Source organism: Diuraphis noxia, unplaced genomic scaffold, assembly GCF_037042655.1.
Source record: "Diuraphis noxia isolate RWA-SAM2 unplaced genomic scaffold, SU_Dnox_SAM2 contig0001, whole genome shotgun sequence".
Classification (NCBI taxonomy): Eukaryota; Metazoa; Arthropoda; class Insecta; order Hemiptera; family Aphididae; genus Diuraphis; species Diuraphis noxia.
Genome location: NW_028301711.1, coordinates 102,252,734 through 102,276,205, shown reverse-complemented (window position 1 = coordinate 102,276,205; position 23,472 = coordinate 102,252,734). Strand labels below are relative to the sequence as shown.

The 23,472-nt window shown below is 27.6% G+C and overlaps 3 protein-coding genes across 7 annotated transcripts in view; 1 reads left to right on the top strand and 2 right to left on the bottom strand.

Moving 5' to 3' along the window:
• The window catches only part of eys (eyes shut), a 51,786-nt gene extending 37,814 nt beyond the window's left edge, over positions 1 to 13,972 (top strand). For both annotated transcript variants that reach the window (XM_089217602.1, XM_015514909.2), the window contains exons 16-22: positions 563 to 945; positions 10,109 to 10,300; positions 11,057 to 11,298; positions 11,390 to 11,534; positions 13,148 to 13,323; positions 13,417 to 13,657; positions 13,715 to 13,972. In XM_089217602.1, the coding sequence (XP_089073728.1) occupies positions 563 to 945; positions 10,109 to 10,300; positions 11,057 to 11,298; positions 11,390 to 11,534; positions 13,148 to 13,323; positions 13,417 to 13,657; positions 13,715 to 13,872 (1,537 nt within the window). In that variant the 3' untranslated portion in view covers positions 13,873 to 13,972. The remainder of the gene's footprint in view (positions 1 to 562; positions 946 to 10,108; positions 10,301 to 11,056; positions 11,299 to 11,389; positions 11,535 to 13,147; positions 13,324 to 13,416; positions 13,658 to 13,714) is intronic.
• Positions 3,743 to 10,113, bottom strand: LOC107166311 (uncharacterized). Its single transcript, XM_015514910.2, has 2 exons — positions 7,431 to 10,113; positions 3,743 to 3,979 (listed from the first exon to the last, which is right to left on the bottom strand). The coding sequence occupies exons 1-2, from the start codon at positions 7,616 to 7,618 to the stop codon at positions 3,937 to 3,939; spliced, it is 231 nt and encodes a 76-aa protein (XP_015370396.1). The 5' UTR covers positions 7,619 to 10,113; the 3' UTR covers positions 3,743 to 3,936.
• On the bottom strand, positions 13,934 to 22,378 carry LOC107172560 (aspartate--tRNA ligase, mitochondrial-like). Of its 4 annotated transcripts, none has more exons than XM_089217622.1 (14): positions 22,253 to 22,378; positions 22,018 to 22,105; positions 21,299 to 21,410; positions 20,576 to 20,717; positions 18,921 to 19,097; positions 18,751 to 18,848; positions 18,559 to 18,657; positions 17,770 to 17,940; positions 17,533 to 17,709; positions 16,731 to 16,910; positions 14,738 to 15,028; positions 14,483 to 14,668; positions 14,221 to 14,407; positions 13,934 to 14,144 (listed from the first exon to the last, which is right to left on the bottom strand). In XM_089217622.1, exons 3-14 carry the CDS (start codon positions 21,362 to 21,364, stop codon positions 13,975 to 13,977), a joined length of 1,944 nt encoding a protein of 647 aa, XP_089073748.1. In that variant the 5' UTR covers positions 21,365 to 21,410; positions 22,018 to 22,105; positions 22,253 to 22,378; the 3' UTR covers positions 13,934 to 13,974. The 4 variants fall into 4 exon arrangements, with proteins under 4 accessions (XP_089073748.1, XP_089073741.1, XP_089073733.1 ...); XM_089217615.1 differs by having other exon boundaries at positions 22,178 to 22,331; XM_089217607.1 differs by having other exon boundaries at positions 22,161 to 22,328.
• Positions 22,379 to 23,472: the final 1,094 nt, after the last annotated feature.

Below are 23,472 nucleotides of genomic sequence, written 5' to 3'. Positions count from 1 at the left end.
CACAATGTTGTTTAGCAGTTAGTAGTATTAAAGTATGTTATTGACTATTGTATTCATTGTGTCCTAAAAACGATTTTGAATGGAAACGTGGTGTCATCCTAGCATAGGTACGTCATGTATAAATAAAATATATCAAATTTAATAATTAAAAATTACTGAATATCAAATACTGTAACAATTTTAAATTCAATCGCTTATAAAAAATTAGATGGTTAGTAAATAGAAATAAATGGAAGTGCTAATATACTTTTTTTTTTGTGCAAATTGTCTACGGCTATTAGTTTTTGAGTTAAGCTAAAAAAATAATGTCAATAAGTTATAGACAATAACATTGGTTTTGCTTAAAAATCTCTATATTTCATTAATTTTTTTTCTTCTGATGCTTAAAAAAAATAGAATTTGATTTTAAAAAGTTTTTTTTAAATATTTTAGAAAGCAATTAAATCATTTATTATGCTGGCATCCCTAGTCCCTCCATTGTTGTGCAAATAGACCACGACAGTACTGATTGACTATTGCGCCCTAATATCGAGACTGATTATATTCGGCCCCGATTTTGCAGGTGCGTGTGCGACGATGGGTGGTATGGCCCGGTATGCTCTCACCGTTACAACGCTTGTGACGCGAACCGACACAACTGCTCGGAAGGGTCGACGTGCGTACCGGTGGGTACGGGATACGAGTGCGACTGTCCGTCGGGTAGGACCGGCAAACACTGTGGCCGGGAAGAGCGGCTGTCCGACGTCCGGTTTCTGGGCAAGCGGTCTTTCCTGTCCGTGTCCACGGCTGCGGAGCTCAACATGCAGCAGTTCAGCGTCGAGCTAGAGATCAAACCGTCCAGCGAACACGGTATTGTGTTTTTCGTCAGACATGACGCAGCGCGCAAGAAGTTCATGTGCCTGTCACTGTACGGTGGAGTGCTGGAATTAAGGATTTCTGTCCGAGGTAATGATCCATAATAATATTGTTATATATGTTATACTCATTTTAAATGTCATGTATTATTATTTTATCATTATACACTTTTATTAAAAAAATGAAGGTAGGTAACATATACATAGGTACTAAACAATTCTGTTATAAATCATATTGATGAAACATCTAAGTTTATTAAGTAAACTTGGACATCGTTCAATATTTTTGAATCAAACGTCATACAGCTGACTGTTGCGATTCGTTTTGTTCAAAACTTAACTCACACTCAGGCCCGGATTAGGATCTACAGTGCCCATAGGCTGTAAAAAATTTTGCTCCCCTATTTAAAAAAAATATTGTACACATTTCTCTACTTGATACTTGATTAAATAATAAAATATTATTTTAGGTTTATTAGCCACAATATGTACATGTATATAATATGTGAAAACAAGTAAAAACATAAAATTAAAATTAAATAAAATATATTTTATATTTATAAAAATATAAAATAATCATACATATTATAAAAAATAACGAACCATTAATTTATACTTTTCTTTTTTTTAATTATTGATTACATAGATAATAAATATTAATAATATTAATATTATAACAATATTATCTATGATTGATTATTACGATTTTAAATTTCCGATATATTTAAATAAAAATTTAAAATAACATTAGGATAGTATGCGGTGCCCGTGCCCCTAAATCCGTGGTTGTGTAGACTGAAGCCTACACTGCTAAACTGCTTACGCCTTAATCCGGGCCTGCTCACACAGTTTAATAAATCACATCATGATAGGTTTTTGTTTTTATATGTACCTATTAAATTTAAAAAATAAATGCAAACTGATCAAAATAATGTATTTATAATAATATACATTTTTTACGATTATGTAGGTAGGTACCTAAAATATATAGATATTTAAATAAAAATTAATAGGTTCACTTAAATTAAACTGGCATCATATCACTATTTAAAAATAATTTTATATAATTAATCAGTATTTGAGTTATCGTGTTTTTTATTTTTCCATAATATGTAGAATGTAATAATATGGAATCGATATCTGGCGAGATCGACATAAGTACAAATGATGGAATTGATAATAAAACTATTTATTCTATAAAACCCGTACATAACAACCAAATGCCTTTGCTTTAAATTTTTATGTGTTTAGGTGTGTAATTTTCAAGTCACATAATGATCATTAGTTAATAGTTGGACTGCAGGAGGTATTACTGAGTCTCAATTTAAGATCAACTTAAGTACGAACATATTTTTTGTTTCATTTGTTATCCACTTGAATTATGCGAAACAGTGTGTTTGAAGTTGTTTTATATCAATAAAGCCATATGTAAGACGGTTATATTCAGACAGGTAATTTAAGTCCTGTTTATGCCTTAATAAAAAAAGAGTTTATATTGACAACATTTAATCCTAAACTTATCTGCGTGAATACTTTATAATAATAATTGTTTGGTAATAAATAATTTTATAAAGTATTAGGTAGAACGTAGGTAAGTTTTATGGATAAAATCTTTCAATCTAACATATATTTGATAAACAAGGGTATTCCTTAAATTCTACATGATAATAATAATAATTAGTTTATATTTCTAGTTATAATACACTTTTTATTTTTTTATCTTATATTTAAATTAATATTATTAATAATTTATTAATATCTAGAATCAGTAATACAAAACTTTAATATATGTAGAATAGTTAATACAAACTAAAATTGAATATTGTGAAAACAGTTTATTTGTTTTGAATAGTGCACTTGTATAGGAACTTATAAATTCATTTTATATTTTAGCATATTATACAGAACTTATTTTATGAAATATTTAAAAAAAAATTAAAATCATTTTGTAACATGTCCTGTCTTTAAAATTTTTTCCAAACTCAAAGAATATTTTTGCTTGGAAAATTGTATTAGAGAAACGATGACATTAAAGTTTGAAAATCTAATGCAATATTCTTATAAGGTGTTTTTACTGGAATTAAAATTAAATCAGTGTATCTACCTACATGAGCTTTTATTGTTCCTGCAAAAATATTAATCATTAAAATTTAAAATATTCTACGTTTACTTAATTTATCAATTTTTGTATGCAATGAAATTTTCAAAACATTTTAACTTATTAAAAGCTATTTTTTATAGACCTTTGATATATTTTTTTCTATAAAATATGATACTTGAATGTTGGGAAATTTTTTATAAGTGTTTCTTAAAATTAGAAAAATATTTAAAACAAACTACAAAACTACAATAATCAATAATGTCATAAAGTATAAATTCAACAAGTAGGTATAGTTACCTAATTTTCAAAACTTATATTGTATAAAAAAAAACATTTGACAAAGTTTTTTAACGCATTAATCATGGTTAACTAATTATTATTAAATAGTTTCTGTTAAATTTTTACAAAGCTTATTCAAACAAATGAATTATTTATTTATTAGATTCTGAACGGAATGATGATTGTATTAGTTTTACCTTTTACAATGATGAGTGGTTTTTTTTTTACTGGCGTCACTTTAATTAGAAATAAGTTGGTGGTTTCTTGTAACTAATTAGATTTAGTATTTAATTTGTAGAGTCAAAAGAAAAGAATACTCAGTACTAAATATTAAACTCTTAGAAAAAATCGATTATTTCGCAAAATAAATTTTTCATTGGACCAACGAAAAAGTGATAGTTATCCATAGAGGCAACTATATAGACTACAAATGAAAAAAAAATACTTAGGTTCAAATTATATATTCAATTTTAAATGTATACAATTGTTGGTGTTAGTTTATGCCAAAACTTTTACATTAGTTGTGTTATAATAAGTAAACATTTTAAAACTTTCAATTATGTAAGCAATTAAAAATTATTAAATTTTGTACGTATTTTGAATTGATTCATAAATGATTAAAAAAACAATGTTGGTAGTTACAAAAATCATACTAAACAGATTTACTTTAATAAACTTCTGTTTTACATACTACCAATGATATTATCTTTGTTTTCTTAATTTTTCTAAACATGATGTTCTTATTCTGAAAAAAAAAATATTAAAGCTATTAGGTAGGTTATACTAGATATATTGCAAAATAAAATTGATTAATTGATATATTAAAATGAACATATTTAATTATTTTAATTATATTCAAGATTAAGAATCTCGATTAAATAACTAAATTTTAATTAACTAATAATCAATAATTGCCACTATAATTATTATTTCATCAATAATCTTATCATTTAAATTTACAGAATTCTATATAAATTGCAATAATGGAAGGAGTATTAACTTATTATATAGGTAATTTATTACTTGCAGAAAGCTTAAAATTATTAACATCTACAATTTACTATAAACTAAATAAATAACATATTCTAGTTTATTCTTTAAATATTATGTGTAATAATCAATAGGTTATGGTCCATGGGAATATTAACGCCTAACATGACAGAATATTACAAATGACAAAAACAATGAATGACATCATATTATAAAATAGGATTGAACTTAGAGTAAGTCAGACTAACTTTGGTTCTGTTAATATTTTCAAATTGAAACAATTAAAAAAAAATTTTAAAACCATTGTTATGGTTTATTATATTTAGTACAAACATTTTAAGAACTAAGAAACTATTCGTTAAAATTTTGAATTAGATACATGAACATTTTAAAACAATCATCCACTAATAATTTACCTACTGTAAAAAAGGAAAGGGGGTTTTCATTTGAAAAACAGAAGTTTATATTCTCACAAGACACTCCTTAAGTAGTACAACAATTAAAAATTTGAAATATAATTCAAATTAAACAGAATTTGAATAAATTCACGATTAAAGGAAAAATGTGGGACATGTTTAGTGAATCACCATGTATATAACATACCTTTGAAAGTTTATAGGAAGAAGTAGATTTTACATTTTTAATATCTCGTTAAGTATATTTTTATCAAATTTAAAGTAATAATCTGGCGGACGGACGACATTGTATTATTAAAATAATCTTTTATTTTATACAAATTTAATGCTATTTTTGTTAATCTTCACTATACAGTCTATGTTATATCACCTGTTTTTCAAAATTTTTTTACGACCTTTTGTATTCACCCAAATGTATTGTATAGATGTGTTTGAAATGTAATATAATGTGTACTTAACGATAAAAATATAAAAAGTATGATTCGTTCAAAACATATGACTTTAGATGATATTTAGCGGAATTATCACCATTTTTTACCATATTTTTTCCCAAATTTTTTTTCTATTTATTGTATTCACCCAAATGTATTGTAAATAAGTGTTTTAGATGTAAAATAATGTGAACTTAACGTTAAAAATATAAAAAGTATGATTAGTTTAATACAAATGACTTAAGATGATATTTAGCGGATTTATCACCTGTTTTTCATAATTTTTTTACGACCTTTTATATTCACCCAAATGTTTTGTAAAGACGTGTTTTAGATGTAAAATTATGGGAACTTAGCCATAAAAATATAAAAAGTATGATTACTTTAATAGAAATGATTTAAGACGATATTTAGCGGATTCATCACCTGTTTTTCAAAATTTTTTTTCTATTTATTTTATTCACCCAAATGTATTGTAATGACGTGTTTTAGATGTAAAATAATGTGAACTTAACGTTAAAAATATAAAAAGTATGATTAGTTTAATAGAAATGACTTAAGACGATATTTAGCGGATTCATCACCTGTTTTTCAAAATTTTTTTACGACCTTTTATATTCACCCAAATGTATTGTAAAGACGTGTTTTAGATGTAAAATTATGTGAACTTAACGATAAAAATATAAAAAGTATGATTAGTTCAATACAAATGACTTTATACGATATTTAGCGGAATTATCACCATTTTTTACCAAATTTTTTTTCTATTTTTTGTATTCACCCAAATGTATTGTAAATACGTGTTTTAGATGTAAAATAATGTGAACTTAACGTTAAAAATATAAAAAGTATGATTAGTTTAATAGAAATGACTTAAGACGATATTTAGCGGATTCATCCCCTGTTTTTACAAATTTTTTTACGACCTTTTATATTCACCCAAATCTATTGTAAAGACGTGTTTTAGATGTAAAATTATGTGAACTTAGCCATAAAAATATAAAAAGTATGATTACTTTAATAGAAATGATTTAAGACGATATTTAGCGGATTCATCACCTGTTTTTCAAAATTTTTTTACGACCTTTTATATTCACCCAAATGTATTTTAAAGACGTGTTTTAAATCTAAAATAATGTGAACTTAACGTTAAAAATATAAAAAGTATGATTAGTTTAATACAAATGACTTTAGATGATATTTAGTGGAATTATCACAATTTTTTACCAAATTTTTTTTCTATTTTTTGTATTCTGCCAAATGTATTGTAAAGACGTGTTTTAGGTGAAAATTAATGTGAACTTAACGTTAAAAATATAAAAAGTATGATTAGTTTAATAGAAATGAACGGCATCAATAGAGATTGTCATCTATCAATAATAATCTATTATTTGACACTTTAATCAGAGTCCAAGGTGAGAGTTAGGGGGTTGCAGTCTTGGACCCTTGTCCCCCACATAATTAGATCTTTTATATATTACCGTAATAGGTACAGTCTTATAAAATATATTTATTTTAAACAACATTAAATAATAATGCTACTAATACATTTATGGTATAATTTATTTAGAATCTTAAATTATAAAAAATTACCGAATTTATAATTTAAGATAAGGGGCCCACCAAAAAATTAGCACCCTTCCAAGGTTTAAAAATACTTAATTTGGGCTATGATTATAATACTATTTAATATCATACCAAACATTCAAGAGTTAATTGAATAATAATTATAGTCATTTAAGACTGAAAATTTATGTTTGCATCAAATTTATAGGATTGTAATTTTTTTTAAATTGTTGATAAAAATTTAAGGATTTATCCAAAAACTTGAAAATTAAATACAAAATCTCTCATAAAACCTTCTTTCAAAAATATTCATTAAAATTCAAAAATTACCTTATAGATAAAATGTGCAAGTAATAGGCTTATAAGTTATGGGTGCTATGATGATTTGAAAATTTTGATAATTAATATTAATCTATCAACATTAATAATTGGCCCAAGTATAATAACTACTAGTTCCAATATGCATCTATTTCATATGTTTTTAAAACGATTTTCATGGACTAATACGTATCTTTAGTGTAAACATTTTAATAACTAAGAAACTACAAATATGAATTTTAATTTTTAACTAGGTAAACAGTAAACAGTAGAAAGGAAGATACTCAAAAAGTCGTATCGCCAAAAGACACTTCTTAAGTTGTACATAACAATTTAAGAATTAAAAAAAATTTTTATCGAGTATTTTTTAAATTTCCAAAAATTACAATTTGTATAAATTCATTATTGAAGGAAAAAATAGAGCTGAGCATGCTTTTGAATCACTCTATGAAAAAAAAATAGTATTTTTACTTACGCTTCTAAATTGTTTTTATGGAGCTGAAGTAATTCTGCATGCAATTTAACATATGTTGCTTCAAGTTTTCTTTTTTCTTTTTCAGTTTGAATTTCTTTTTCTTTTCGTTTCAATCTACATAGTCGAGCCGCCTCGTTATTCTTCTGACGCTTTATGTAATAATTGGCATCACGACCGGTAGAACTCATGTTGAATCACAAGAAGTTGCAAAACAAAATTTATTCGATTTTTAAAAAACTGTGGTTAAACGTTTAACTTTAAAAAAATAAAAATGCTCGTTTTTTCAACGATGTAAGCTTATAATCACAGAAAGGTCTATCCTTGTTAAATTTAAATTGTGAAATGAATGTATTTCACAGCGTTCAAATAATTTAAGCATCATCAGTATTTCTCTAATGTCCCTAAATTGAATAGATTTCCTGTTAATTCTTCAGTCCCATTAATGGAAACATAATATAATACACTGACATTATAATTTTCTGTAAATTACAAGATGTTATAAAAACTCATTTAAAAACTATTAATGCTTCTATGTATACAGTTGGTTAAGTGTATAGGTACCTAAATATTTTTAATATAGAACATGGGTAGGTACATAATATGCTAGTATATACCTATCTAGTATCTATATAAAAATATGCCAAGCTGCTGACCATTGTTGCAATGAATAATAAATTAATTTATATGTAATGTATGTGTGTATTCAGTGGTGAAACGACCATGGTATTTGAGAAGCGATTGCTTCTCGATTTTTTAAGGTTTGGGAATGGGTGGGTGCCGTGGGTCGTGGTTGAAAATATGAAAGTGAATAACCGTAACAAAGTACCTATTAGTATTGCAGGTATTTATGACAATTTATAGATATATTATAAGGTATAGGTAGTATGGGTAATAGCACTTAGTATGGGTGGATGGGTGTGTAAATTTTAAGTTTGCTTATGGGTTACTTTAGGTTCGTTTCGCCACTGTGTGTATTAATACCCCCTCTATCACCTATGTTATGGTTCTTTTTTAAAATATTGTTTAAGAGGTATTATGGTATAATAGTCATGGGCATACTAATAATGGTGGGGTTGGTGAGTAAGATATGGTGTTGTTAATGGTGGTTGTGGTAAACGGTTCAAGATCTAGATTCCTAAAGTACCGAAATTGTTAGCGTTTCTCTGGACGACAAATTTTAGATCATATAGATATAATCTGTTTATGAAATAAACATACATTATACTTTTTATAAGTATTTCATGACAAATGAGTTGAAAAAAATCTCCAATGGTAGGGGAAAGGTGGGTAAAATGGGGTAGTCGGGTAAAACAGGCCACAGGGTATAGGTGTTATTGGTCACACTGAGAATCGATTGATGATAACTAAATCGTAAATTATCAATACAATGATTATCAAAACATCTGATGTTTAAATATTTGTTCTAAATCAAATATTCTTATAACAAAAAAAAAAATTAAACTTTTAGCGTGTAGTGTAGAAACTATTTCACTGTCAGTGATTCACGTTTTTATGGTCTCCATTCGGATATTAGTAACAGTTAATCATTATTATTAATTTAGTACTTTATAAGCTTTGTTTTTAAAAAACTCCAAGTTAAATCGTCAAATCTAAATTTTCATAGAAAATATTTTGTGTGACTTGTTAGTTTTGTTTAAAATGGGGTACCCCATTTTTAACTACTTTATTTTAAGCTTGGTTTTCATAACTCTTAAGACAGTCATTTTATTTTATGTATGATGTGTTTACTAATTAAAACTAAATAAAAGAATATAATGAAAAGAAATATTAATTTTAAGGACATTTTAACTATTCCCCATTTTACCCAACCAAGTACCCCATTTTAACCTACCATTCGGCTAAAATGGGGCAAAATAAATTTTTTTTTTAAATAAAAAAACTATTAGATGACTATACAATTTAATTACATAGATGTTTAGTGTACATATTAAAGAAAGTTCTTTGGTTTAGAAAAGTTCATAAAGTTCAACAGTTTAAGGGGTGAAGGCTATTTTCCCTTATGGTCCCCATTTTACCCACCTTTCCCCTACTCTTCTAAAAACGGAATTCCAACTTAATCATCGAGGTGTTCAGTACCTATACACAAATCAATTAGGATTGAATATGTTGGAGTTCTTAAGCGTTTTTATATTCTTGCTTCAATAAAAGATTGATATTAATAAATAATTTCTTTAAATACTAATCAAAAATAATTAGCAATAAAAAATATCATTTGAATTTCTTATGATTGTTTCGACGCCATTTTAAAAATATTTTATTGTAACTCCGAAAATTGCTTTGTCTCTTACTTTTAAAATTCATAAAAAAGGTAATCAGTACTAAGAAGATATTAGTAAAAATCAATAACTGCAGGTATTCAAAAATTTATCATTGACTGTCCTAAGTAGTCAAGTCTGGTTAACACGGGAAGGAAAATGTTAGTTTAGTGTAGTATACTAACAAAAATTCTGGGATCTAACTAATTTAGGAATTAATATTTTGAGACCCACCTCTAATACAGCCTTAGAAGCTAACGACTTTTTAGTTTGTCAATACTTAAAATTTTTATCTGAGATAATCGTTTAAGTTAACCCTCCCCCATCCCGAAGGCTTATATAATATGATGATCAAGGTAGTCACTACAATGTTACTGATTTTTTTTACCTTGCTGTTTCCAGTTGGAGAAACCCGACGTCAAGACGACGTGCTAGTGGTCCGCAGCGGCCGAGTGTTGACGTTGTCGGAATGGCATAGCGTAAGAGTGGGACGGTATCGCCGTAAGCTGTACCTGTGGGTCGATGGGATGGTCAACTATGCTGTCCTACAGCCATCGGAGGGCATTTCGAATTTTGACAATCTCATATACTTCGGTAAGTATTAAACCTGTGAGAATACAAGGCCGTTCTTAGGATTTGAGAGTCCTAATGAAAAATGATGACAAAGATTATAACATACAGATATATTTTTATTTACAATTGACTTTTTACAAAACCCACTTAGGTACCAAGTTTTGCTTTATCCAAGTTACAGTAGAAGCAGAAAAAATATTGTAGTCATTGAATACACGAATAAGCATAGTAAAGCTTTACAGTGGCAGCTATGCTTCATTGATTATCTGTATTGGACTTATTAAATTAATTAATACCTATACTATTATTCAGTGAAAATTGTATCATTCGATACAATTATTGAAATACAGGATAGACTGATATAAATTAAATACGAATGATACCATATCTCCAAGAAGCAAATTCTATAAATAGCGCATAGAATAATAATAGCCATAATACCTACATTTGAACATTTCTAAACAAATATTTCACTATTTTTTCTAAGGAACATAAAATTTCAAATGCTTTTAAATTATATTGTACTCATAAGTCAAAATCAATTCTAATATTCAATTTTCAAAGCTGAAGATGTTGATCTAAATAAAAAGCCCAAGGCCCTGAGCATCACCTAACTTGGTGCGTCTTTATCCTCCCAAGACCACAAAACATGGTCAACGAGCCACACTGATCAGACAGTTTGATTAGACGTCATTGAGTGTCAACACATATCAATTATATTAAATAAATACCTAATTAAAAACCTACCCATAATAATCGATTTTTACATTGGTTTAGGTGGTTTGCCAGATCTGTCCCGCATGCCAACCGGCTCCACGGCCGGACTTCCGGTTCCATTTGCCGGATGTATACGTAGATTATCTATCGACTACGAGACGATAACACTCAACTATTCGTCGATCGCAGCTGGCAGGAATATTGCTGATTGCGACGGGACACCGTGCGGCGGCGACTTGTGTCATCACGGCGGAAGCTGTTGGTTGGATATGGACATGAAACCGCATTGCCATTGCCTTCAGGTGCGTTATCGTTTTTATTTTTCTATTATATTATACGCGTTTCCGATGCCATCTTAAATGTAAGTGTATAAATATCGATTTAATCATCAAGGAGTTCACCGGAGACTCGTGTAACATTCAAGCGCCCTGCACCGAATTCAAGTGCCAGAATAAAGGCCACTGTGTAAGTGAAAGCGGAAATACATCATTCGTGTGCAAATGCCCTCCAGGCTGGGATGGTCCATTTTGTACAAAAGGTATATTCCGAAACAATATTGCAACAAATATTTTTATTCGAAATAATATTGCTTAAAACTGTGCTGCCATAAACCTTTTCAGCAGTGCCTATAGGTTATCTACTTCCAATATTAGGGAGTTCTAGAAAATAAAATAAATGTATTTAATGTTGAGGTTGGGTGGCCCAATAATTTTTATTTTATATTTAGTTCATAAATAGTTAAGATTAATCAAAAAATTTAATTAATGATTTTTCATAAGTAGTTTTTTTGGAATTAATTATTAATGTATGCATTTTTGCAATTTTTTTTTTATGTACATATGAGATTCAAATTTTGACCAAAATAGATATTTTTACTACCAACTATAAAATATAGTTTATAGTATTATTAGTATTATATAGTACTCATTAGAACACCTATTAAAGTTAGATTTAATCTAAAAGTTCTAACTATTAGAGTATTATACTAGGTCGGGTAGGAAATTGAAAGTCAATTTTTTTACATGTCAAGGTTCTGTAATCACTATATAAAAAAAAATATAAACATAAATACCTACATAATTATAAAATACCAAAAACAAAAATAAATAATGTTACAAAACATAATAAAATTAGATTATTCAAATTAAAAATGCTAGGATTTGATTATAATAATGTGGAGCATTGATATTAAATATTATAGCAAGATCAAATAAATTTGGGTAAATTACGGCACAAAGTTTGAATACATTTTACATTCAAATAACTGAAAACAAATTTCCTACCAATTTATAGGTTCCCATATTTAAATTTAGAAGCAATTATTTAGAGTAGAACCTTATTAATCCGGATGAATAGGTGCTGTAGGTTGTCCGATTTAATGAAAGTCCGGATTAGACAAAATAACCAAAAAACATGTCTCTATTATAGATTTAAGAATATTATATTAAACTAATTACCATATAATATGATATATTGCAACAATGCACCATAATATTAGATCTAGCAAAAACATTACTTATCAACGTAATACATGTAATCATAATTATTATATATTTAGGCACACTTTCATTAACTGGTTTGAAAAAACTGGTAGACTTTTGTTGTCTTCCTTTCGCATTTATTTCTCGTATTAATAATTCATGTAGATGCCTCAAACGTTATGTACAGATATTATGTTTTCATCGTCGTTATCTCAACAGGATCTATTTAGGGACAATATTTAGATGGTCTTTAATTTCACCAAGTTTTAGCTTAGACTTGATACTATCGTCTACTTCATCTTGTTCGTATATTCATCCGTTTCAAAGTTTTCTGCAGTGGTGAGGCTTTCAAAAATCTCTTCTTTTGTTAAAATGTGATAGCTATTATGTTTATTTTAATATACGGCATATAATGCGTATTTTTCGTAATATTAGACAACTGTCCGGATTAAGCGAATTCCGGACAAATGGGGTCCAGATTAATGGGGTTCTACTGTATTTGATAAAATTATTGCTAAAAATATTTTTGGAAAGCTCCAAAAATAAAGTTACATATATATATAAACAGTTCAAAGTTTTAAATAGTATTTTGAGTATCTTAAAAGTATTATAATGTATTGTTTACATAATTCTATTTAACTATGATAAAAATTGATGTGATCCCTTTTAGAGCTTCCAACTGGTCCACCACTATTCAAAGGACATGGATATTTAATTCTTAGCAAACTGTCCTCATTAACTAAAAGAGAAGGTAATGATGATGCGACTGTGGATAACGAAACACAATTTATAAGTTTAAACTTTTCAACGGTATATGACAATGGATTGCTAATTTGGACATCACAGGTATTCACTTTAATGATCTTCACACACAACCCATAAAATGTAGGTACTATTTAGTAACTTATATAGTATTAAAAATATTTTTTTTATTTGAAGGAAGAGTGGTACATGGGTTTAGGAATAATTAATGGATCATTGACAGTGACATGGGCGCGAAATTATAAAAGACCCAATAAACTGACAGCACCGAAGTTGAACATAACCAATAGTGAATGGCATACGGTGAGGTTGAATGTCACAAAATCAGATATAACATTAGAGTTAGACAATTGGATATCAGATCCATATCACCACAATATAGATTCATTCAATTTAAATGATAATATAATTTATCTAGGTAATAAATAAATGTAGAAATATTGTTCATATTTTCTTACAAAAAATATTTTTATAGGAGGAGTTCCAGAAGAGAAATTATTTTTAAATGATAGACAAGAGTTATTTAAAAGCAATTTTCGAGGATGCATCGAACAACTAACTGTTCAAGAAAATGTTATAACTGATTTCAAACACTATGAGAGCGTAAATGTAGATGTGTGTGATACATGGTGAATAATGTCAGTTACATAAATGTGAGCAAAATAATCAATTCTAAAGAATCAGTCAATCAGAATTTCAATCAGTCAATCAATATACTTATGTTTATTATTAATATTATGTTTTTTCTACATTGTCAATTTTTAAATGATATCTTTTCCTATCTTCGGAAGTGATTTCAGTCGGAGCTCCAGACAACAAGTCTTTTCCTTCAAAAGTCTTAGGAAAAGCAATAACATCACGAATGCTATTTGTGTTACACAAAATTGATAGTAATCTATCAACACCTGAAAAAAATTAAAACATTTTTATAAAATACAATTTATTTACTAATTAAAAGCGGTTTGCTTTGAATATTTTTACCTAAAGCTATTCCACCATGTGGAGGACAACCAGACTTCAACGCTTCGACTAAATGAGACATAGTCTCAATAGGTATATTTAAAATGGAACCAATAACTTTAGTTTGCAGATCGGCATCATGTATACGAATTGAACCTCCTCCTACCTCACTTCCATTCAATACCAAATCATAATGGAATCCTTTGACCTATGAAAATAATTTAAAATATTACTGGTATAAAAATAAAAAAAAATTCAAAAGTTATAAGAAAAATTATTTTACCTCTAATAAGTTATCAGAAGTAATTTTTGTTTGTGGTTGTGTGAATGGGTGATGAACTGATTGAATTTGATTAGATTCAATTTCAAATAATGGGAAATCAACTATCCAAACAAAACGCCAACGAGCATCACTTGAATTATCTATATCTATTTTGAAATGCTCGTTAATTTTACCCAGTGCTGATAGCTGTAATTTTAAATTAAACATGAAAATAGGTTAAAAATTCAACAAAGTAGTTTCAAAGTAATAACTTACAGCTTTATATTTTGAACCACTAGCAATAGCCACTAAATCATGTTCAGATATATTATCAGCGGTCAGCACAGCTTCAACGTCAATACCATTAATTATTTTTTGAAGGTTTTCTTTGAAAGTTTTTAATAATCTTATATTTAAAAGACTGAATTTAACATCTGGGTAATTAGTAGATATTAATGTTTTTAAATCATTTATCTGTTTCTTTGACAGTTTGTCTTCAGAATTTTTTAAAACAAGTGCAAAAACTTCATTTGGTGCATTTGGTATGTACTTTGTCCAGTTTGAAATCTGTTAATAATAATTAAATATACATTTAATTTAAAAATATTTATGAGCATATATATATATATATATATGATAATTATAATTATAACCACAAATTACTTTTTTTATTTTATAAAACACAAAATATTTTTATAGATATAAAAATTGCAAGTTATTGTATGCATAAATAAACATTATGAACGTCACTAATAAAGTAATGCAATATAGATTGGTTAATTTGCATGAAAATTAAGAGCTCAACTTAGTATTGGAATACTTTTCAATATATAATACAGTGTTGCTGTGGTATCTTAATAATATCGGACACAATAAATTAATAACAAATTACTAAGAGTAATAAAGTAGATTAAAATCAACTTTTATCCAAAATATTTGTAAAATAATTTTATAGTATACTTTAAACTGAAGACTCTATCATTTAAATCATAGTTAAATCTTATAAAATTAGTGATTTTCTTAATCTATAAAATCATTAATAATATCTTTATTTTAATAATTATTTATTTCATGTAGTATAATTTAATATTTATATTGTAACCGCATAATTTACTTAAATTATTATTATGATAAGCGCTTATTTAACAGTCATGTGCTAAAAAGTTCAGATTCCAAAATATCATGTATTGGAAAAATGTTGTGTTTGAAAGGTTGTTTTTCTGATTATTACTAATATACAGAATGATTCTTTTATCGTTGAACACACATTATTTCAAAAAGTATTGACATTTTTCCAAATACTATGTTTTTTTTTTTTAAATTTTAGTCTCATAATTTTGTACATGTTTGTAAAGTTTTAATATTTTCACCCTTATATATTTTATTAGGTAAACAACTATCAACTTTTGATTTTCAAATGGGAACCTATACTAAAAAATGTATACACTAATAAGGCTATTTTTTTCTTTTTACAAATTTTCATTGCATCCATTGATGAGATATTGCTGCTCTAAGATGGGAGATTTTGGTTAGTGTTTATGTGTAAATGTCATATATACAATAAGTAGATGCCCCAGCATTTAGGATTTGTATATGCTTCGGGGTAAAACACTTTTCAAATCAATTCACCAAGTAAACTGTACAGTAAGCTAATGCGAGTCGCCAAGTGTATTTTATAATACCCATTTAGTAGGGTGTCGTGTAGTTTACACTGAAGGTAATTGTGGCACTGGTTATAATAATAGTTATCAAATTATTATAAAGACCAGAAGCTAAAGGTCATAAATTCGATATCGCTCAATCCTATGGCATAATAGACACAAAGTACAATGATTATTAATCGAGGATTCAACAATATCAAATTTATCACTATTATAGCTACTGGTCTTTACAAATAAAAATCCCAGTTCCAACACGACAGTCCTGATTATGTAGTACCTATGTATATTATATAACACCTAAACTCTACCCAACTTTGAGCAGCTATAACTCGCCAATGGATTAACGAAAATTAAAAATTTTGTGGGAAAAATCTTTTAAAAAATAGATTTATTAATTTATACAATTATTATTATAGGTTGTCATTTGAAAATCAAAAGTTTTTTATAATTAAATATAAGAGTGAAAAATTTTTTAATGTTATACGATTGTAGAAAAGCATGTATCTAAGATTTTTGGATAGTTAATCCATACTTATTGGAAGATACTAGATAGCTGAATATTTTAAAGAAAAAAATGAAATAAAAAGTTAGTTTTATTGAAGTATTACTTTTGTACTACATCCGATATCTGGTTTATCACTACCATATGTGAGCATTGCTTCCTCATAAGACAATCGATGAAATGGTGTTTTAATTTTACCCAATTCTGATGGCCAAATAAACGATAACAACTCTTCAATGAGTAACATCACAGAATCTTGGTTAGTAAATGACATTTCAATATCCAACTGAAAAAATTTGTCAATACTAAAAATGTATAATTAGGACTGAGGAAGCCCTAAAATATAAACTAAAACTATGTTCTAGCGGCTTAATTAATAAGCAAAATTAAATATTTTTTAAATTAAACATCAAATAATAGTATTTAAAATGATAACATTGTATAATTATTAAAGAAACAGACAATCCTCAAGTTTGTAAGAGTATATACTCAAATAGACCCGCAGCTACAGCGATAAAATGTGGAGGATTTTAAAGTCTAATGGTATAAAAACTATTTTTCTTTTGGTAAAAGTCATTTAAATTTTAAAGCAACTGTGGATAAATTGCCTTCTAAAAAATATGAGTATACACTTCAAAAAGCATAAAAATTAATTATACTGGTAAATAAGGTGAACAAAATGTGTTTCAAAAGGCAAACAATACCTAAACATACAAAATAATGCAATATAAAATTACAGATTTAGCTTATTCATAAAATGAAACAAATGTGTTTCTAGCAGGCCATTTGTTTTTATGACTACGCAAAACAAATATACAATCGATTAAAGTCTTCTGTCTTACTTTATACCTATAAGTTATATATTATACTACACACTATATATTATTTATTTATTGACTTAAGTTTACTTGAGTGAATTCTGGTTGTCTGTCAGATTTAGCACCTTCATCTCTGTAGCATTTTGCTACTTGAAAATATCTATCTATGGAACCAACCATCAACATTTGTTTTAATTGCTGAGGGCTTTGAACTAATGAATAACATTTTCCTTTTTCATGAGTTGGTACAATGAATTCTTGTGCGCCCTATAAATAACAATAGACTAATTAAAATAAATATAAATTAATTATTTGAATAATAATTACACCATGCGTCTTTTTGAATAATGTAGGAGTTTCAACTTCAACAAACGAACGGTGATTAATCAAAAATTCTCTCATTTTCATCAACAACTTTGATCTTAGGCGCAAATTATATTGCATTTCAGGATATCGCAAATCCACATAACGATATTTTAATCTTAACGATTCATTTGCCTATAATCAATATTACATTTTCAATAAAAACTAATATAAAGAGGCTGTCACACCAGCATGTAGTCACTACTTCTTGTCTAACATATGGACAACATGGCAATTTGTGTTCAGCAATTTTAATTTGTGTGATAAGCTTTATATCAGAGTGCATTTAATCTATTATAAAATGTAAAGGAATGATGTGTGTGTATTATCTTGTTAGTTTTTGGCAATATTTTAATAGTAATTGAGTTACAACCATTTTGAATTTGAAATATTTTCCATAGTCTTAACAGTCATAATTATACAGTCCAGTTTGAGAAGAGAGCAACTAAGTGGCAACCACAACACTTCATAGATCTTAGTTTATGTATGACTGTTGGCGACATCATCCACATGGTGGAATAAATGAGACCACCTTGCCAATTGGATGTATGACAAAGTTGCGCTCTCAAGAAGGACTGACTATAATTTAAAAATTAAAATATCCTAAAAAGCCAACAAGAGAATATATACCTTGGGTTTTATTTAAAGTTTCATTAAATTAATTGATACAAATTCACTAAAATATTAAGTTAACAACATAATATTGGAACTGCCATACATAAATATTGCTATGTTATGCATAAATAAGATTACCTTATTAAACTTTCGTAATTGAAATGGTAATTTGGTGTCAACAGCATTAAGTAGCAGTAATTGATCAATGATTACTTCTATCATTCCTGTTGCTTGATTCTATAGTTAACATAAATACACAAATAAAAAATTATATACAAGTTATATGTAAATATTTACATATGTATATATAAATATACAAATAAACCTCACTTTGTTTATTTCCTCAACAGGCCTTAATTTTACTTTACCATAACACATCAAAACTGATTCCAGAGGAATTTTTTTAATAAAATCATTTAATTCGGTGCCTAATTTAAAATATAGTAATTAATAGGTTGATAAAATTACAGATACAATTGAGAAAAAAATAATAACAATACTTGCGTTTTCAGGAGTAATGAGTTGCGTTGAACCATAGCCATCCCTTAGAACTATAAAACGATTTAATCGTACATACTCTAACCAACCACAAAGAATAACTGATTTTCCACAATCTTCACTTCTCAGTTGGTCACATGTGTGAGTACGGGAGGTGTATAAATTAACATTTGAATTGTCTAAGAAAATAAAAAATATTAATCTGTATATTAAAATACACTACTCATTATGACAATGAGACAATTTAAAGACATATTATAATCAAGGATCTTATACTAATAGATGGAACATCTAGTATTTCCCACACTGAATGCTGATTGTGTTGTTCCACATTTCTGTAGATGTGAGTAGATCACACCAGATTGTGTGTAATTATCAACAAAACAACATAAATATGTAATTATTATTTTTTTTTTTTATTTCCACCGTAAATTCCAGTTTAAAACAAGACCTAAATATTTAACTGTCTTAACCCTACTTATTTTTGGCAGTTACATAATTTAAAATTTAAATCTCGATTTTTACAAGAGTGAATAATAATATCATCGAATGGTATGTACGTATTATAAATTGAGAAAGCAATGAAAACACTTTTACTTATATTCAAAGTCAACTTATTATTATTTAGTTCTTTAAAAACAGTATTTATTCCAACAGTTGTTTTTTGATGAAAGTCATCCCAACGTTTCCGGAAAAATGTAGACAGGTATCATCAGCATAGGTTATAACTTGACCGTCAATAAGTAGGTTACAGATGTTATTTATATACAAAATGAATAAAAGGGGTCCTAAAACACTGCCTTGCGGTACACCGTAATCGATTTCACACTCAGCGCTATGAACGCCATTTATCGAAACAACTTGTTTATGGTTTTTTACAGCTAGGTCTTTACCAACGCTTATGAAGAAAGAATTAAAAATATTTGCTATATTTGCTGGATCTTTTTGTGGGTTAACTGTTTGACTATTATTTTTGAATATATCATTGTTTGAGTTATTATTGTTTCCTGTTAAATTGTTTATTAATTTCCAAGTTAGTTTAGGATTAGTGATTACACTAGAAAATTTTGATTTGTAAAAAAGTATTTTCCTTGCTCTTAGAATTGAAGTAAAATTATTACGATATTTAATGAAATAAGCACGTAAGTTAACATTATTAGGATGTTTTTTAACCAGTTTAGAAATATAATTTTTACGACGAGCCGAAATTAACAGTCCCTTTGTCATCCATTCTTTAATGAATTTATTTTTAGAATTAAACTTAATTTCGTAGCTAGAGTTTTCAATATGCTTTAATAACTTTGCATATAATATATCAATTAGTTTGTTCATATTTAATGTACTATTCAAAACAGACCAATTTTCTTTGTAATTTTTATTGTATTATATTATATAGTTCATGAATATTTTTGACAAGTTTAAAATGAATTTAATGAATTATGAATAAACTTGTAGTAAATCTTACTATTAAATCTTACTAGTAATTTGTTTGATTTTTGATTTAAATGTTTTTATTGCATTAGCTTATTATAATAATACATCACTGAACGCAATTTGCTACCATCGCACCCCTAAACCACGTCAGCCTTATTTTTCGTCAGCGTCTGTTTATTATTATAAGCCATGAAATCAATGACTATAATAGTATACTGCTTACTGTATAATCCAGACTCGTATTTATGTTCATTCACAATTTCTTTAATGTCTACAGTTTTTGCAATACTAAATTTATATCGTTTTGTGAGTATATTTTTATTTATGTTTGCTGACAATATTCTCAAATCACTTGAAATTAAATTCTGTAAAGTAATCATAAATTAATCAAACACATAATTACTGCCAAAATTATATTCTATTTGAGTTAAGAAACATACTCAGACAGAGGCCGACTTGTACCTACTCAGAGCTAGAGCTTCATTACATGGTGAGCATACAAACAGTAAGCTGGTGGTGGGGGAAATTAATATGGATGCTGTTTAACTGTCACAAGCTGTAATATAGGCACTGGTGAGCATGTTTCACATCCTCTATAGAAGACCATATACAGTAGAACCTCGATTATCCAAACTAATTGGGACCACACCAAGGTCTGAGAATTGAAACCTAAAAAAATATTATTATTTGTACAATGAGTATAGAACTATTATTGTATACCTATTACAGACTTATTATACTTAAAATTGCACATTAGGTACATATTATGTTATTATTTATTATAAATATAAGAATATCATTAAATTTCATGTACTTATAATAATGTATGTGCTAATTAACTGTGACCGTGATATTTTGTACATTGACATATGGATACATAAACTGAAACGAAATAATGTTTGGATGATCAAGGTCTTCTGTAGTAAATAATATAATCATAACTTGCCTGGCAAATATATTTCTGTAGGAAGAGACTTGTTTTACCTCCAATTGAGTATTTTAAGTTATACATATTTCTTGACAAATTAATATGATCTGTTTATCTGCTCAAAGCTCATCTGTTTTCAGAAAATTAATTTAATATTAAAAAATTGAGTCAACTTTTACAATAATTAATGGGATGTGTTTAAGAAGACGCAACACCTGTATTTGTTGTTTCAGTCTTAAAAATGGGTAACATAGCAAATTTACGCTCAGTAGTTCACGTTTTACTCCGTTAGCTTAACAATTAGAGTGAATAGAAATACAAAAACTTGATGGCAAGTACATCATCTGTGTTTTTGTTGGAAGTATTCTTACAATAGATCAGTTTTTAAGTGACTCATGAGCATTTTTATTTTACAATTTATTATATGCGCATAACTCAATTAAAAAATTGAATTATTGTGAAAATATTTCCAAAAAAACAGATAATGTTCTTAACATCAAGTTTCATAAAAGGTCTATTCACTGTAATTGTAAAGTTAACGGAGTAAAACGTGAACTGCTGAGCGTACATTTGCTATGTTACGTGTTTGTAAGACTGAGACAACAAATACCCTCTTAAGGTTAAAAGTATAAAAGAATATCATTGTTTTGTTGAATGGTTGCGAACTACAATAAACCATTGTTAAAACAGAATCTGTATGTTTGAGCAAGGTGACAATAATTGAGATTAGTACTTACAAATTCATGATTATATTGAAATAATCATTTATCACCACACTGATCCGTTACACGTCAAATTGCGTTTACACGATCTGAAGTCTTCAGCCTACAAAATTAACATGGGTGTAAAAGAATACAACTATTACATTTCGTCAATGTACTTAAGTGATAAACACACGATTTCGGACGATAGGGGTAGAACTGTTAACAACAATTGAGTCGATTTTCTGGAGACATTCAAAAGGTTACTTACTATTTTGAAAAAAAAAACAATCACAATATTTGAAGAGAAAATTTGCGCATTATATTTTATATCATTCATTGATTTTAATAACATAGTTTAAAATTATTGTTAGTTATTATCTACGTAGATAACGTGGAGGCAATGAACATAATGTTAACAATTATGATTTATGTTATATGGTGGAGGTAGGATTAATATTATTCCGCAAAACAAAATATTACATGCCGATATTATTATTCGTTATTTAATAGAATTCGAGCTGAAAACAACAATTATAAATTACGTTATGCGAGCATTTGTTGTCTCCGTCTTGTCAGCGCGTAACTTGGCCAATTATACGATCAGCAGATAACGTTTAGTTTCGTTAGGTAATTTAAAAATTAGAATGAGTCGACTTATCATAAAACTTGATAGTAATAACTCTAAGAACATTAGGTGTTTAATATTTTGTAAATTACAAATGCTCATAACTCACTTAAAAACTGACTTATCGTAAAAAAGAAAACCACACACACACACTCACAATGTTTTATGTTCTTACCATAAAGTTTTATAATAAATTAGATTCACTCTTTATTTTTAAGCAAACGAAGATCTAAATATGATCTGCCGTTCGTCAATTTGGTACCTATGTTATTTACGCACTTAGCAGTAGAGTACTAAATGTATGTGTATTGTGTGTCGTCCTATTTTCTAATATATGTTATTTTATTTATATTCAAACGGTTTAATCTTCATCTTGTCTTCTTCCCACCATAAACAACTAATTTTGGTTTTGATATTTTGTGTAAAATTATAAAACAATTATAAAAATTATAAAGCTAATCATTAATTTCATACATACTTACGGAGCACAAATTGATCAAGACCTCGTGAAACTGTGCGTAATGTGTTATCAGTTATAACATATTATGTAGAAAATATTAATTACCTACTCACACATGCCATTGTTGTATGTTTCCACCGATAAATAAAGCAGACAATAGACATTGAAAGGTAATTTTAAATACAACTAGGTACATGAAAAAAAAAATTAGAACTGTCTAAGAGTTTTTAGCTATACAATTTTAACCATTTTTTTTAGATTTTGTGTGTAGCGATGATGTATTGTATTTACAATGTTTCTTTTCTGTCTAATCAACATTTTCGGTGAATCCGGTAATAAAATGCTTTGATTTTGGATATTGACATTTTTCTGTTAGAAATATGAATGTAGTAGGTACTTTTAA